The sequence below is a fragment of the Phocoena phocoena genome, chromosome 2 (genome assembly GCF_963924675.1).
Source record: "Phocoena phocoena chromosome 2, mPhoPho1.1, whole genome shotgun sequence".
NCBI lineage: Eukaryota > Metazoa > Chordata > Mammalia > Artiodactyla > Phocoenidae > Phocoena > Phocoena phocoena.
In genome coordinates this window covers 157,912,688-157,929,184 of record NC_089220.1, presented here as the reverse complement: position 1 = coordinate 157,929,184, position 16,497 = coordinate 157,912,688, and the positions used below count along the sequence as shown (strand labels likewise).

Here is a 16,497-nt window from a genome sequence, read left to right as displayed (position 1 = left end):
CTCAGGCTGTGTCTAAGGGCCAGGTCTGTGCACAGCAGGATGTGGGTCGGTCTCACCGGGACGCTTTCCATTCTTTCCTGGCTGTTCCCGAGGCCTTGCGTTTCCTGTTCCACCTGGGGCAGCTCTCCCCGGTCTTCACGTGAGAATCTCAAGCTTTGATGACACAAGTTTTTCCGCTGTTTAAGTACTTTGACCAGTGACCTATGGACAAATGTGTAATTCAGAAAAATTAATGTAGCCTAAACACATCTCATTCTCTTACAGCCTGGGGACTATAAAGTGAAAATGGAGCAACAAGAACCAGCAGATTCTCAAAATACCAAGCAGTCTATTATTTCAGAGGAGGTATACATTGATTTTTACTTCCCTTCTCCTTCGCCATATTAAGCTGAGTTTAAAAGAAATGTATAGACTATTTGCTGTTTCAAATGATTGTTTTTCTTTTTTTTTTGCGGTATGCGGGCCTCTCACTGTTGTGGCCTCTCCCGTTGCGGAGCACAGTCTCCGGACGCGCGGGCTCAGTGGCCATGGCTCATGGGCCCAGCCGTTCCGCGGCATGTGGGATCTTCCCGGACTGGGGCACGGACCCGTGTCCCCTGCATCGGCAGGCGGACTCTCAACCACTGCGCCACCAGGGAAGCCCCTGTTTTTCGTTCTTTAAGACGGGTTTTAAACACTGTTCCTGCTCCCTTTTTAGAACTTGGGAATTTTGCTCTTGTGTGGGAGCAGTGGTGTATCATTCTTAATTATATGTATTAGCGAAATTGAGGCTGTTTTTAAAGTGAGTTTTGACTGTTGATTTTTTGAATTCTCAATTTTTATTTTTTTCATTTATTTTTTACTGAAGTAGAGTTGATTTACAGTGTTGTGTTAATTTCTGCTTACAGCAAACTGACTCAGTAATACACATTCTCTTTTATGTTCTCTTCCAGTATGGTTTATCCCAGGACATTGAATATAGTTACCTGTGCTATACAGTAGGACCTTACTGTTTCAATTTTTATTAAAAGTTTCTCTGGGTAGAAGAATAAATCATGTGAGTTTTAGGGCTTAGACATTTCATCCCTAGGTATCACATCTTGGTTAGATATTTGTGGTCTCAATATGTGTGTTTAAGAAGAATAAAAACCTAAGTTGTTAGTTGTGGTCTAAATTCCAGAACTAATGTATGCTTGTGTGTTATCCAGTTGACCTTTTAAAAAGTCTCTTCCTACAGGAACCATTGTAGTGGATAAACTTTAAATCCTTCATCTTTGTAACTCTGAGCTTGACAGCTTTCTGGAATTCTTTTTTTTTTTTTTTTTTTTTTAAATTTTATTTATTTATTTATGGCTGTGTTGGGTCTTCGTTTCTGTGTGAGGGCTTTCTCTAGTTGCGGCAAGAGGGGGCCACTCTTCATCGCGGTGCGCGGGCCTCTCACTATCGCGGCTTCTCTTGTTGCGGAGCACAGGCTCCAGACGCGCAGGCTCAGTAATTGTGGCTCACGGCCTAGTTGCTCCGCGGCATGTGGGATCTTCCCAGACCAGGGCTCGAACCCGTGTCCCCTGCATTGTCAGGCAGATTCTCAACCACTGCGCCACCAGGGAAGCCCTGGAATTCTTTTTGATTTAAAAATCTTTCTGTGTTATCTGTGAACAGATCTGATAATTATTAGGTTGCTGCTGGCGACAAGTGACAGATAGAATAGTAAGAAAAAGGCTACTTACTGCTTTATGTACACAGTGCACCTTTGCGCTCAGTCAGTATAGTCTGTAGGTAAGTTAGTCCTGGTAACCTAACCTTGGCATCCAGGCAAAACGATGCTGGGTGCCCCTCAGACTGGGTGGTAAACCCATGTGTCATTATGGGAAATGTAGTCATTGGCCGTGGTATCCCTGTATTCAGCTTTGCTGTGTAGTCATTGACAGTCAGATGCCACTGAGTTTTCACATCCTAAACACACACACGTGACTGGCACCCAGATCAGAGGAGAGACGGTTAGGAGCATCCCAAGAAACCCCTCCCTCCCTCCCTCATGCTCCCTTCTAGGTACCCCCGTCCTCCCCTCTCCCAAGAATTTGTCAACTCTCATTTCTTTTCACCTCTTCAGTCCTACCTCCAAAACTCCACAGAGCAGCAGGCCCACCATCAGAAAAACAACTTTCAATTCTTTAAACACAAAGAAAACTTGGACACAAATTTTGGGGAGGGAGGCGTGATCATTGAGAGCCACAAAAGTTTGAAAGGAAAAGTAACTAAATAAAAAACAGCTCAGCTTGAAAGTTTCCCAACTTACTATCTGATCTTTTAGTTAATTTCAGAAGGAAAATGGGTCAAGCTTGAAAGAACAACTTACAGAGATCCTACTGGTAAAACAAGGTAAAGTATTTTTTTCTTCTTTTTGCAAAATGCTGAGGATTTGGGTTCTCAAGGTCTCTATTTAGTGTTTGGCATAAACTTTGATATTTTCCTCACTGTAAACTCTGTCTTAAGTAAAGAATCTAGTTAAGCTGTTTTAACACCATTCTCCCAAGTAGATTAGAGTGAACCTAAAACTTTTGGGCCAAGCCTAATTTATGCTAATAAAGCAGCAGAATAATTAACAGTACAGGTGACTTCCTTCTATTAAACCAGTTTTTATCTCTGAATTAGAATTTAAAAGAAATTGCTACTGGGTTTGAGGTAAAACTTACAGGCTTACACCTTGCTCATGGAAATGAAAATTGGGGGGGGAAAGTTTTGTAAAGCATTTCACACTGTGTACCAGTCGCCATAAAGACATATGTGGGTGAGGGCCAGGAGGGAGTTCCTGGGGCCTGGCGCCCGCGGTGTCTGAGACTATGCTAAGAAAACTATTTGGGATCAGATTTATGCATGAAAAATGTTCATCATACATTTAAAAGACAAATAAATTGAAATTAACCTCAACATCTTAAAAATAGACAAATAATTCTTACAGTGTATTCATTTGGCAAAATCTAAGCAGCCGTCTCCACAGCAGATCATGAAGACACCCCAGCAGTGTCAGAAAAGTTACTACGCTGATAACAAAATAGGATATTGGATATATGGTTTTTAAACCCTGCCAAATAATGTGTAAGAAAAGGCTAGAAGGAAAACTGTAGCAAAATATTAATGGCAGCTATGTGACTAGCCTTTTTCTTCTATTTTCCAACTTTTCTGTTTAGTAATTCTGTATATTACAAATAACAGAAAAAAATGTGCTAAACATTTACTTATGAAATACAAAAAAGGAGTAAAACAGAATGAGAAGATAGGAAAATGTAACTAAATTTAGTATCCAGGTTATATGATATAAATTCATTAACATAAAAACTCTATTTGCTAAGTGATCAAATGAGAATAAAGTTTCTTCGTAATGAAATAAATACATCTATCGTCAGTGTGAAAGTACATGGACTTGCCAGTGATGTAAACAACTTTTGACTATATCTACTAAAGTAGCAAAAAACAGTAATAAGGTTCAATGTTGGAGAGCCGTGGGGAACATTAAGATATTCATAGCACTGGTAAAGCCAAAGTAAGAAAGCTAAGGACTACACCCCACCCGCAGAGTGGGAGGGGGCACCTGTTCCGTGCCGTGAGCTGGGTGTGGTGAGGCCCGAGACTTGGGGAACACGACAGGTGCACACATACTTACACTTGTGAAAACACAGCCAGAGCTTAGAGCCTAACCTACCATGACACAGCTTCATTCTCCTTCCTGTAGAGTTAAGTTTATAACACAAAATAGAGCCCTTAACACTAGTTAGTGTGAAGAGTACGTGTTGGTTGGCGCCCATGTGGCTGTGCACCTGCCCCTGTCCTCTCTTCCTTCCAGCACTTCTTCATCAGGGATGTGCCTCGGAATCACTTGGGGATTTGTTTCCAAATACTCAGGATTCGGTCTCACCTCCGGAGAGTCTGCTTCAGTAGTCGGGAGTGGCCTCAGGTCTCCCAGACTCCACACTGTGTGGCCTGTTTACAGCACGGTCTTCCGCATCCGTCCATACGTAGGGCTGCCCTGCAGCCTCCAGAGAGCGCCTGTGTGAAACATTAACATTGCATACCCGAATGTCAAGCTTTGAAGAATGAATCTCAGTACTTTACCGTACTATTGCATGTACAGAACAGTTAAATTGCAGCTAGAAAATCCTTTGTTCCATTGTCTCATTCATGGAAGAGGGTATGGAATTGATTTGGGGAGAGTAAAGATGTGCCGGCTCTGTGCCCCTGTATCGACATTCAGGAGAGAGCTGAGCTCCCCCTCTGTCACCCTGCCTACCTCTTGGAGCTGGTTGACTAGAGGGAAGAAAATAAAACAGGCTTTCCTTATAACAAAGACTAAAAACGGAGTAACTCAACCAGAATCAGAATTCTAAAGCTACAAGAGGCTTTTAAGACAACAATCAGATGGACGTCTCTCCTCTCTGAGTCCCTCTGAGATGACTGGAGCTCTCGGGGGGCGCTCTTGTTCTACTGTTTCTTATAAATACGTACCTATTTTATGCCTCCATACTGCTTATTTAATTCAGCGTAACCACTATAATGATGCTCCTCTTTTTGCTTCCTTTATTCCTAGTGTGTTGGGGATGGGACCTTCAGTGCTTTTCCCAGCACTGTCTTCTTCAGTCTTTAGGACTCTAACCCTAGGAGGCAGCAGAGAGAACTGGGCCAGAAGGTGTTTTGTCACTTGCGAGTTATTGACTGATCAGAATGGCTTATTGGTTGGCTTCTTGCTACTAACAGGAATGTGGGCAGCTGTGAGTCATCCTGGTAGTCTGGTTGATTTTCATAGGTTCATTTTTGACATATTTGCACTTTAGAATTTGGGTGCAATACTAAAAGATCTACAGTTTACTGAAAGTTTTTTTTTTTTTTTAACCGGATTAAATTCGGACACTTTTTAATAGAAATGTGGCAAGGTTCAAGCCTCAAGGACAACCAGATAAAAAGTACGAGGTTTCCTCCAAGGAGTACCTCTTACCCTCAGTCTTACTGTAGGGAGACAGATGTCAGATATGGATGCTTTGCTTTCTTTCTCCGGAGCCATCCAGATGTCTTCCTTTTTTTTTTTTTTTTTTGCGGTACGCGGGCCTCTCACTGTTGTGGCCTCTCCCGTTGCGGAGCACAGGCTCAGCAGCCGTGGCTCACGGGTGCAGCCGCTCCGCGGCATGTGGGATCCTCCCGGACCGGGGCACGAACCCGTGTCCCCTGCATCGGCAGGCGGACTCTCAACCACTGCGCCACCAGGGAAGCCCTGTCTTCCTTCTTTTAAATCAAAATTGTTTGCTTCTTTACTCCCATCTCTAACCGCTGCGTTTTTCTGTTGAAGGGCTAAGAGTGAGGAGGAAATTCCCTCATATGCCCTTCCCCCTTTAAACAACACGGTTGTTCCAGTAACTGGATTGTCAGTACCGGGTTCCCTGAAACAAATAGCTAGTCAGGAATAAAGCTGTGAGGGGGGACCAGGAGCCGCTCACCCCACTTGTTCTTTTAGGGACCATTTTCCCTTTAGACAGGATCTCACGCATGCAGAGTACTTACCTAAATTTATTAATTCCTCAGTTAATAAACAGGAAGGTCCTACTTGCTTACATTGTGTAGCTGAGGTGACGGCTTTTAAAATCTAAACTATAAACGTCTCAATGGTTTACATTATGCAGGATATCCTTTGGAATTTGCACAGGGGCTGGATTTGCACTGCTTAATCGCCTTTAAAGCTGTGATCGCCCGCTGTGCTGCTCACGCAAATTTATGATCCACACAGAAGTGTTTTGAGTAAATGATTTGAAAGCTGATTTGAAAGGCAGCTCAAGTGATGAGCAGGCCCTCTGTTGAGATGTAGAGAGTTAGATGTGGGAGGCAGTGGTTTTCTCTGGTAACTTTGAGAGGCTGTGGGAAGGCACAGTTGGCTCTTTTTTTGATACAGATCTTTACTGCGTGGTGTTCCTGGCCGCTATTCGCATGCTTTGCATCTGTAAGGTGCTGGTTATACACCCAAAACCTAAGAAGTCTCCTCTCCAGCACTAATGCTTCTGTTTTTTCTTGTCTGCCCGAACAGAACTTGGGAAACTGTGAAACGGACAACGAGGAAAGGCCAGTCGGCTGATGGTATGAGTGCAAACCTGTTAGAACTCTCCCGAAAGGAAGTCCCACACAGGACTAGGAGACTGGGGGTAGGAGGGATTTTTACTGTAACCAAGACCTCAGAGCAGGGTTATCTTCAAGTATGATCTTTTATCTTTAACTCTGGTGTTCTATTTTGCAACACTGTAACTAAATCAAGCTTTCTTTATCAGTAACTTCCGGTTCCTGTTACCTAAGCTCAGAACAGTGTTTTTGAGGGGAAGATGTCATCATACTTAAGGCCAAACTTAAGTCAGTGTAACTTGAAGCCACATAGTGTATCTAGATGTGTTATGACTTCTAGAAATCTTTTGCGTTCTGGTCAGAGGATCTGGGTGAGAGCCCTTCGTTTGGAAAACTTATTTGGCATGACTTGGCGCTTTCTGACCGCTTGCTTTTATAAGTTGATGAGGAAACGACTTAGGAAAAGACTGTTCATTCAGTTCACTTTCCCTGCCAGCCTGGATGCTTTGCCTGCAAAGATCCCAGAAAAAGTCCTGAAAACCACCTCTGGTCTAGGGGAAGTTGGGCAATAAGTCTTCCCTGTTTTTCCCTTTTATTTTTCCATTTTGTTCTGTGTTCTGTTTTTCCTGGAAGTGGAGCAGCTGCCGCAGCTGCTGTGTTTTCCTACTGGGAAAGCGAGAGGAGCCGATGGTCTCCCTGGGCAGTTGTATTTTCCAGAATCCAGCGGTTTTTGGTTTTGGTTTGGTTTGAAGCCCAAGTAAACTTGGGAGAAAGGGTCTTTTATCCTAAAACAATGAAGTTCAGTCTAGTTAGCATATACGACAAACGTTGGAACTTATTTGATTTATTGCTTAAAGGAAATCGAAGAGCACAGAGATCAATGTAACTTCAGCAGCGGCCTGGCTGCAGCAGGGCGAGAAATGATGTCTGTAGCGGTTCGTGTAGACCAAAATTTGTCCTGGACCCTGGGCTAAATGTTTACTTCTAGTTTCAATTTTATTTTAAAGAAATTGTGGCAATAAAAACAAGCTTTTTATAAAAAGAAAAATTAAATAATATGGAAGTGTGATTATCTTTTCCTTGCTTTTTTTTAATGAGAATAACTTCCAAAGTTAACTGCCAGTATTGTAGCTTAAATTAACTTCCTATTGCTAATGGCAGATACAAGACAGATTTCAGCTGCAGCATTTCTTAAAATGTGGGCTTTTATCAATAGTTAGATTGCTGTAAACAAATTCCTGGCGTTCCTGACCTTTCATTGGGGTTTCCTGGTTTTATTTCCTGCTGGCAGGTGTGGCGGTCATCCCCGTGCTGCAAAGAACCCTTCACTATGAATGCATCATTCTGGTGAAGCAGTTCCGACCCCCGATGGGGGGCTACTGCCTAGAATTCCCTGCTGGTGAGTAACTGAACACTGGGGAGTAGAATGGCCCCTCAGGGACTGCTGGACTGGGCCAGGGCAGAGCCTGAGAACGGCAGAGCTTAGACATTGAACACCTTTTCATCTGTCCATGCGGTTTTAAGTAAAACAAAACCACTTCTGCAGTGAGGCACCTCCAGGCCACACTCCAGTGATCCTCTAATCCGTAGCGGTATCACAGCTCACCTTTCCAGGCCACCTGCCCTCCTCTTTGCAGCGTTCTTTCTAGCCTCTTTTGAGTCATTGGCTTTTCCTAATTTGTCAAGGTATTTCGTTTTCTATCACTAATGATCTGCCTCTGGCAAATTTACAGTAATAACTAGGCCCGGCTCTTAACTCCAGAAACTGTGAATGGGAAGGAACCATGATCCTCCCGTATGTATACAGGCCAAGGAAATCATCTTAATTTCAACTAGAATATTCTTTCAGTTGTACAGGAAGTATCTAGAATGCGGTGCATCCTTATAGCACTTAATTGGCTTGTTCCCATCTGAAGAAGTTAGATCTCAGTTATCATTAGTGGCTTAAGTTCTGTATTTTCAAAGTCCATCCCATAGTAACACATAAGTAACAGCTTTATTTTCTTTCTCACTTCCTTGCCATTTCACTGAAGAAATTAATAACTTTAAAAGTAATTGAGGGCTTCCCTGGTGGTCCAGTGGTTAAGACTCTGAGCTTCCACTGCATGGGGCACAGGTTCAATTCCTGGTCGGGAAACTAAGATCCCACATGCCGCTTGGTGTGGCCCAAAAAAACAACAAAAAAGTAATTGAAGAGCCCACGTTTCACTTTTTCTTTGCATCCTGTAAATTCCTTTCAGGAGAAAGGATCTGCAATGCTGCTGGCCTCCTCCCACTCGGCCCGTTTACTCCCTCCTCACAGTGAACTAGTGTTACCCACAGTCCCCTCCCCGCTGCTAACCTCCTTTCCGATCTTCTCCCTCCCAGGCGACGTTTATCCTAGCATTGCATTCCAGAGCCCTCCATATGGCCCTGAGGGAGGAAGGCAAGATGGGAAACACTGTCCCCAACTCGCATGTGAGGAAACAAAAAAAAGCACAGGCTTCCTGTGCTGTAGTCACATGACTAGTCTAAAACCGGGGCCAGTTGGCCACCACCAAGCCACTTACCCACCCAGGAGATCCGTGCTGTACAACAAGCTTGATGCTGAGATGCTCACAAAAACATCTAGGTCTAAACACGAGGAACAGAACCTACTAAATCTGCCCAGGGGTGTTCTTTTGTCTTTAATTTTTCTATAAAAGATCAAAACCCAAATCAGTTTTATCTGCACGCCCACTTTTCCCAAACCTCTTGGTTAATTATTCACACGTAGCTCGGCAGCTTGTGTGTTAGAAGAAGGGGGCTCCCTGTCCTACCTCTCACATGACTGGGCCTTGCAGGTCTCATCGATGACGACGAAAGCCCAGAAGCAGCTGCTCTTCGGGAGCTCGAGGAAGAAACTGGCTACAAGGGCGACGTTGCTGAATGTTCCCCAGGTTCGTGCTGCTTCCCACGTGTGTGCTTGGGGACAAACTCTTGAAAATTAGCCAAGCAGTTGATTGTTCTGGATGTGAAAGGGCTGACTCTGGGTGTTCTTTATGGTCAGGGATTTATTTATTAGCTAATTCACTTTTGAGAAATCCTTGATGAGGGTTGGTCACCTGAGAGTGAACCTCCCTGCCCCATGAGAACACGGCTGAGCAAAAAGGGCTGAAGTTGGAGAAGAATTATGAGATTAGGGTGCCTTTCGGGGTTCCCACATCCTAAGCTTTATTATGTACTCATCTCGTCCGTATGCCGCGCTCCTCACTAGAAGACTTTCTTGATGTGGTGAAAGGATATTACCGCATCTAACCCCTCAGATTTACCAAAATTTCCTCAGGAACTCTGGGGAAAATATGAGTACTAACTACACATGTGTTCTGCAGACCTACAGCGTATATACTAAGGGAATAGGAGAAACCAGTTCCCCTGCATAACTTCTACATAAACTATGAGTTACAAGCCCACTCTTCCTCCAAAGACATTTAAGTGATGAAACGAATGACACCTGACTAGTGTCTGGAAAGGTGATCTGCTGCTTCTCTCCCCAGCTGTCTGTATGGATCCAGGTTTGTCAAACTGTACCACACATATCGTAACCGTAACTATCAATGGAGACGATGCTGAAAACGTAAGGCCTAAGCCAAAGCCAGGTAAGCATGTGTTGGCTACATTTACAGTGGTTGCGTTGTATTAAGTTTCTTTTAACTTGCTACTAGTTTGATTTTTGTTAATAGAATAATGGTCTTTCAGAGATGCTTCATTGGTACTCTTGGCTATTTTCCTAATCTTATGTATTTCAGCATTTTTCTCTTAGCACTTCATTGATTTTTATGCTTTCTTTATATAAAATGTGCAATTACAAATTTCCATACCTTCTATATGGAGTTTATTCCCGCTTAGTAATAAGGACTACAGGCCTTAAATCATAAACAGTGAAAATCTTCAAAATCACTCTGATTTCTGTCTCCATCAATACCGTAAGAACGGCAGAAGTGCTACAGCACAGCACCATATTAACTGTTTTTGTTGAGTTCCATATTTAGTGAAGCTTTGGGGAAATTCTTTGCTCCACATTTCTTAGCAAGTTTGGATTCAGAGGCTTTAATGCCTCTGTCGGTTCCATGGGCTCTCGCAGCCCCACTAAAAGGTGGTGGTGACACAGACACCACCGTAAATCATGTGTTGGAGTGGAGGTCTTCCATTTCCCGTCCCTTTTAGTTGTTCCTGAGTGTTCCAGTTTCCCACTGCAGCTAATTTTAAATGCCCAGTTTTCAAACTAGCGAATATAACATGCTGAGGAAGAGTTTGGCAGTTCCTCAGAGAGTTAAACATGGAATTAGCAGGTGACCCGGCAATTCCACTCCTAGGTAAATACCCAGAAGAATTGAAAGCAGGGCCTCAAACAGATACTTGGACGCCAATGTTCATTCAGCATCATTCACAATACCCAAAAGGTGCAACAACCCAAGTGTCCATTAACGGATGGATAAACAAAATGTGGCCTATTCTTACAATGGAATATTATTCAGCCATAAAGCAACGAGGCATGCTGATACATGAAGCTTGAAAACATCTTGCTCAGTGAAATTAAGCCAGACACAGGAGGGCAGATATTGTGTGATTCCACAAATGTGAGATACCTAAAATCGCTGCATTCATAGAGACAGAAGGTAGAATAGAGGTCACGGAGGATAGGGAATTCTTGTTCCGCGGGTACCACCTTTCTGTTTTGGATGATGAAAAAGTTCTGGAGATGCGTAGTGCTGATGATTGCACAACAGTGTGACTGTATTTAATGCCACTGAATTTGTACCTTCAAAAATGGTTGAATTGGTAAATTTTATGTTATGTATATTTTAACAAAGTTTAAAAATACATATATGCATATCACAGAATATGCTTTAAACTTGGCCATTAAAACATTTGATTTGGAGAACAATAACTTTGTACTGTTGGAATTGTTTTACCACGTGTATAAATTAAATTAGTAGAGACCCAGGTTTCTGTTAAACTCTTATAGCCTTTTTGATAACGTCTTGCACAAAAGCCTTGCAGCGTTTGACCATTCCGGGCCTTGCTGAGATGTCCCCCTTCTGTTTGTTTTCAGGAGATGGAGGTACGTGTCCCGCTCGGGGGCTGGCCTTGAGTGCCGTGTGGTGCAGCGGGAGCGGCCATGGCATTGTGAGTTGCTCAGTTGGGCTCGCCTGGTGTCCGGCTTTATTTTCACTTGCACTTTGTTTGTTTAGAATTTGTGGAAGTGATTTCCTTACCAAAGAATGACCTGCTGAAGAGAATTGATGGTAAGCATTCTTGATTACCCCACTTTCTCTGTTTTCCCCATCCCCACCAACGGGGTACTAAATATAATTCTGTTTCTTCCTCATTAAACTCAAATACCTAGAAACTGTTATAAGACTGCAGTTGACCTACATAATAAGTTTCCTTTCCAGGTGGCACAGAGTTTGAAAATAAGAGCAAAACATTCCATGTCAAGTGAAAGCTTTCATTAGGGGCTTTTTTAATTCTACAGAACAGTCAAGATATAGGCCTGCTGATTAGCCAAAACTATTCTATACCTTCAATCTTTAACCCCTGCCATGCAAAGGTATAGTAAATAATCTCTTAACCGATCCTCAAATATGCCAGTATGTTGGACGGTTCTTTATGTGGGGTCTAAGTTAAAGATTTTAACAAATATTTAGGCATCTAATATATACGCAGTGTGATAAGCTGATATAATGAACTAACTAGCAGCATGCCCCTTAGTAAACTACTTGTCATGTAGCTACATGTGGTTCCCGGTCAGCCCGTCTCATAGGACTTTGTAAAAATTAGTAAGGTTCCATGGACTGATGTCCTCCAGTAACCCTACACAAGGAGATACTGCAAAAGACGTGGCAGGGCCTTCGGGGGCTCCTCTGCCAGCTGGGTTCGTCTCCAGTCACTCATGACAAAGAAGTGGGTGATCTCCTAATTTGAATACTATTAAGTTTTTATTTCAAAAATTAACTTGAAGCATTGTTTGACCTGAAGCTTTGGGAGCAGTCTCTTCCTTCCTCCCGTGAGTACCAGTGGCGTACAGTTTTATTTCTGACGCCTGTGTTTGAAAAGTCAAGGGGATCTTTCAAAAACTGCTGGGATTTCAGGTTCCCAGACAGCCTCCATCCCTACGTTACCTTTTTATAGACCAGACCTAAGGTAGAAACCACCTTAGGATCCCAGGGTCAGAGTTAGAAGTGCTCGTCGTGGGGAGATGCAGTGATTTGAGGTGTTTACTCGGGGAGAGCCATGGCCACCCGTCACAGCACAACTCTGAGGCCAACAGGCCTGGCTGGATTGAGGCTCAGTCAACCGTGTGTTAGTTACAGCTCAGAACAGGCTCCTAGCTCTTCTCATTAAACGGGAACAGTAGGACAGCCCCTACCTCTGAGGAGGCAGGAGTAAAGTTAAATGGGATAATGGTGACACACAAATGCTTGAAGGTTATGTGCTATTGTTTTTATTTTTTGTATTAGGAAAATGTCCTTTTAAAAAAAATTCCTTCCTTCTCCTTTCCAGTAACTTCCCTTCCAGCCTTAAAAGAGGGGGGAAAATAGGGAGGTAGAAGGATCTATATATATAGGAAGAGGGAGGGGCAAAGAAACAGCGTTCCTGGCTTTACTAGCATCACAATATAGTAATCAAATTATTTATTCCACACGTACCATTTGAGGAGTAGGAAGGCACGTGGAGTTCAGTTTTCTACGAAGAACAGCTTTTAGCACTCGCCCAGCACCTGCTGGCACAGATGAGCAGGACAGAACCCTGTCTTTGAGGGTCAAACCGACTCTGAGCTTGTTCCTAAACAAGTGGCTGGGAAACAAGGGGCAGATTGGAAATCTGGGGGCCTCCACCTGAGTAAAACAGAAGTTCTCATGAAAGGCCCTTGTGGTCAGATTCAGAGACCTCATCCAGTCCATCCGAGCACACAGCTGAACTTGCACATGGAACCTGTGTGCCCCTGACAGTGGAGAGGATGGATGAATCATCACTGTGAGTTCAGCGCAACAAAGCCCTGTAGTGAGCGATCTATGAAGTAACAGTTGGATCTATAAACTTAAAGCTTTGCTGTTTAATACACAGAATCGTCACCTGGTATATGTGCTCTTCTGTCTTTAACTTTTTCTTGTTCTTATCTCATGCTGGAAACGTAGTGCTGCTTTTACATCCTTTATTCTTCTGCTAGAGTAAGATCCTTGAAGGCAGGAAACGTCTTGTTCATCACTATACCACCAGCATCTAGCACAGGAACTGGCACATAGTAGCCGCTCAGTAAACACTGATTGGCTGATAAGGGGTATTATCCCTTATCAACTTCATTATCTGACTTGTATTCTTCACCTCCTCTAGATCTGGTAGCTGATGAACATCTGACAGTGGACGCCAGAGTCTATTCCTACGCTCTGGCGCTGAAACATGCAAACACGAAGCCGCTTGAAGAGCCCTTCCTGAAGTTTTAAGGCCAAAGGACAGTCGCCTTGTTTCTGTAACCAGGACACAGGCCTCCTTCATTAAGACTTTGTATTCAGCTTAGTTTCAATGGAGATTTGAAATTAGTTTTTTCATAAAATAAAAGCACAGAATGCATGTGGTGGTATGGAATTGTAATTACAGGTAGATTATAGACTTCATTTAAATGCTAGACTCCACAGCTAATATTAAAGAACAACAACATAAATGCAGGTAATGTTTAATCCAGCTTTTAAAAAAGAAAGCTCAGCTGTTAACTTTTCTACTCTATTCCAGGAGATACGATATTTTCATAGGAAAATAGCCCTGAATTCCAATTAGGTCAACGCTTCCCAACCCCACTAAAAAATATGTAGTGAGGTATGCAAACAACCGTTTACGGCATTAGAGTTTTTTTAACAGACCGACCTATACAGGGACTTTCTTGGCCTCTCCTAATTATCTGCTATATGGAATTAATCTGCATAGCACAGGATATAAAAGAGAATAACATTCGTAATAAGCAAATTGTTTCCAGTTAGCTAGTGTCCTTATAGCCATCTAACTACTGGAGGGTGACCAGCTCTTATGTAATGAAAAAACGGTCGATTCATTCACGTACCAAGGTTCAGAGGCTAATGAAAATACAGGGCCCTTCCCTCAAGCACGTGTATATACTTCAGAATCTCATTTCCTATCCTTACCTCAAAAAGTACTTGAAGTTTCTAAAAACCAAGCTCATAGTAATAAGATTTACACGGTTTGGGGCACTGTCTTGGTGTTAAACCGTGAGTGTAGCCAGCACAGTTAGCAAGGACCAGAAACCCAATACAAGCTTCTTTAAAGGAAAATACGGATTGTTTCCGGCTCATGCCATGCCCAAACTTCCCCTGCCCCCAATCCTCAAGGTCCACCGGTGTCACCGGCCATTTTCTTACCTCTTGAGCTTGGCTGTTGTGTGGACTTCTGTAGCCTCAGAGGCTCCAGGATTACTGCCTCTTTGGTGTAGAGGTCTCTGGATGGTTCTCATTGGCTACCCCTAAGTCATGTTTCCAGCCTTGGACCAGGGGTTAGCCATGCCCCTCAGAGCCAGATAAGATCAGGGGACTAATGCCAAAAAGGCTGCAGTACAGTCTGCTTGTCTGCAGGTTCACTGACTTACCTAGAGATATTTTTATGAGCAAAAATAGATCTTTATATTGTACTTCCTAAAAAGAATGGAAAGAATCATGCAACTAGAGAACTGTATAGATGAAGTCTACTCTCCCTGCGAATACTATGAAAATTTAGCCCCAACTAGTTGCTCTAATAGCAGCCTCCCCCTGTGCCTCTTAAATCCTTAATCATGGGCATCATGATTCTCCAGGGACTGTAATCCTCGTCCCTGAGCACCCAAGGCCCTCGTTACTGCTCTTCATCAAAATCAAGAGACGCCAAAGCATACAGAGAATGCACAGGCTCAAGCACACAGAACTAGTCTCCAAACAGCCTCCAACTCTTGCAAAACCACTCCCCATGCCAACTGATAAAGCTACACAAATGCTGATGGAGGACAGAGATTTGTAACCCCTGCCTGTCCTTTCTGCCTTCTTTTCCTGAGTGCAGTTCAGAAGTGACACCTAAATCCTAGAACATCGCCTAATGCAGTTTATGTTCTCTGCAAATATCGAAGGCTATGCTTTGGAAATTCGGTCAGCTTGAGAACTGGTAGTCTGGATGCTTTCACTGGCTGGCCCTGTTAGTGTATCAGTATTTAAACGTTGAAGGTTTATTAGTACTTTTTTGAAGGTTTATTATTAAAAGCTGTATTTCCACCTTCTTTGGGGAAAAAGAGCTGTAACACTGGGTTGTATTTCCATGGTAACAGTGGTCTGAGGCCCTCAGGAGATGCTCTCCAGTGGACATGGCGACTCTCCTGCCTGCCTGTATTTCCTCTGCCTTCCTCCTGAAATTAGTTGGCTTTGTGATCCTAAGCTAAATAAGATACACGTCCTGCACTAAGAAAGTAAACAATGATAGAAAACCATATGAATGAGAAGGACTTCTTTGAAAAATTAAGTTTGATCTTTTTGGGCAATAAAGCACATACTTTGAAAAATGAATTAGGGAATTCCCTGGCGGTCTAGTGGTTAGGATTCTGTGCTTTCACTACGAAGGATTCCTGGTCGGGGAGCTAAGATCCCATAAGCCATGCAGCACAGCGCCTCCGCCCAAAAAAGAATTATTTATAAAGAACTGTGCTATTGCAAATGGAGGCTGCGATATTGTGACCATTTTTTTTTCTGGTCTTTCCAAATGTTAGTCACAAAACTGCCCTTTTGTTGGCCACTCACTATCCCTCAATATTTTTAGGATTAAACTAATACATTTGCAATAGGTATCTCAGGATGAATTCTGTATGAATATAATGAACCTATATAATCTTAGAAATCATTTAATACCAGATTTTATTTTTCCAACACAACCAAAAGTTTTATTAAATAAAATTTTATTGTCTACTGTTTACACTCATGTTGCTGCTATAAAGTACAACAACATACACAGATTCCTAGCATGAATTACTCATTGTTCACCCCCACTGAACTAGACATTGCTTGAGAATTAGATCTTTGCTTTAGGGATTAAAAAAAAAACACTGGGGCATAGTATCTTGAAGAGTATTCTCAAGTGACGTGTTGGAATTCCAAGGCATAGCCGATACAGTAAAACAGCACCGACTGTGCTGTCCCTGGGAGGAAAGGGGAATGGAAAACAGGCAGAGTAATTATAAGCAGTTGTTTCTGGTGACAGATTTGACTCTGAAAGCTTGATTCTGCTCATCTGGGCTAAGTGGCTGCTTTGAGGAGGAAAAAATAAAATGGGGGAGGGTGGGAATGTGGATACTATGAGTTAAAAAAGTATAAAAAGTAATTATATCTAAAATATAGATTAGATATAAATGATCCAGAACTCATTAAATAAGCTCAAAAA

The 16,497-nt window shown here is 42.8% G+C and overlaps 1 protein-coding gene across 2 annotated transcripts; it reads left to right on the top strand.

Moving 5' to 3' along the window:
* The first annotated feature begins 285 nt into the window (after positions 1-285).
* On the top strand, positions 286-13,538 carry NUDT5 (nudix hydrolase 5). Of its 2 annotated transcripts, XM_065872427.1 has the most exons (9): positions 286-345; positions 2,291-2,358; positions 6,044-6,093; positions 7,364-7,471; positions 8,895-8,990; positions 9,588-9,689; positions 11,147-11,155; positions 11,286-11,339; positions 13,429-13,538. In XM_065872427.1, the coding sequence occupies exons 1-9, from the start codon at positions 286-288 to the stop codon at positions 13,536-13,538; spliced, it is 657 nt and encodes a 218-aa protein (XP_065728499.1). The 2 variants fall into 2 exon arrangements, with proteins under 2 accessions (XP_065728499.1, XP_065728500.1); XM_065872428.1 differs by lacking the exon at positions 11,147-11,155.
* The last annotated feature ends 2,959 nt before the right edge of the window (positions 13,539-16,497 follow it).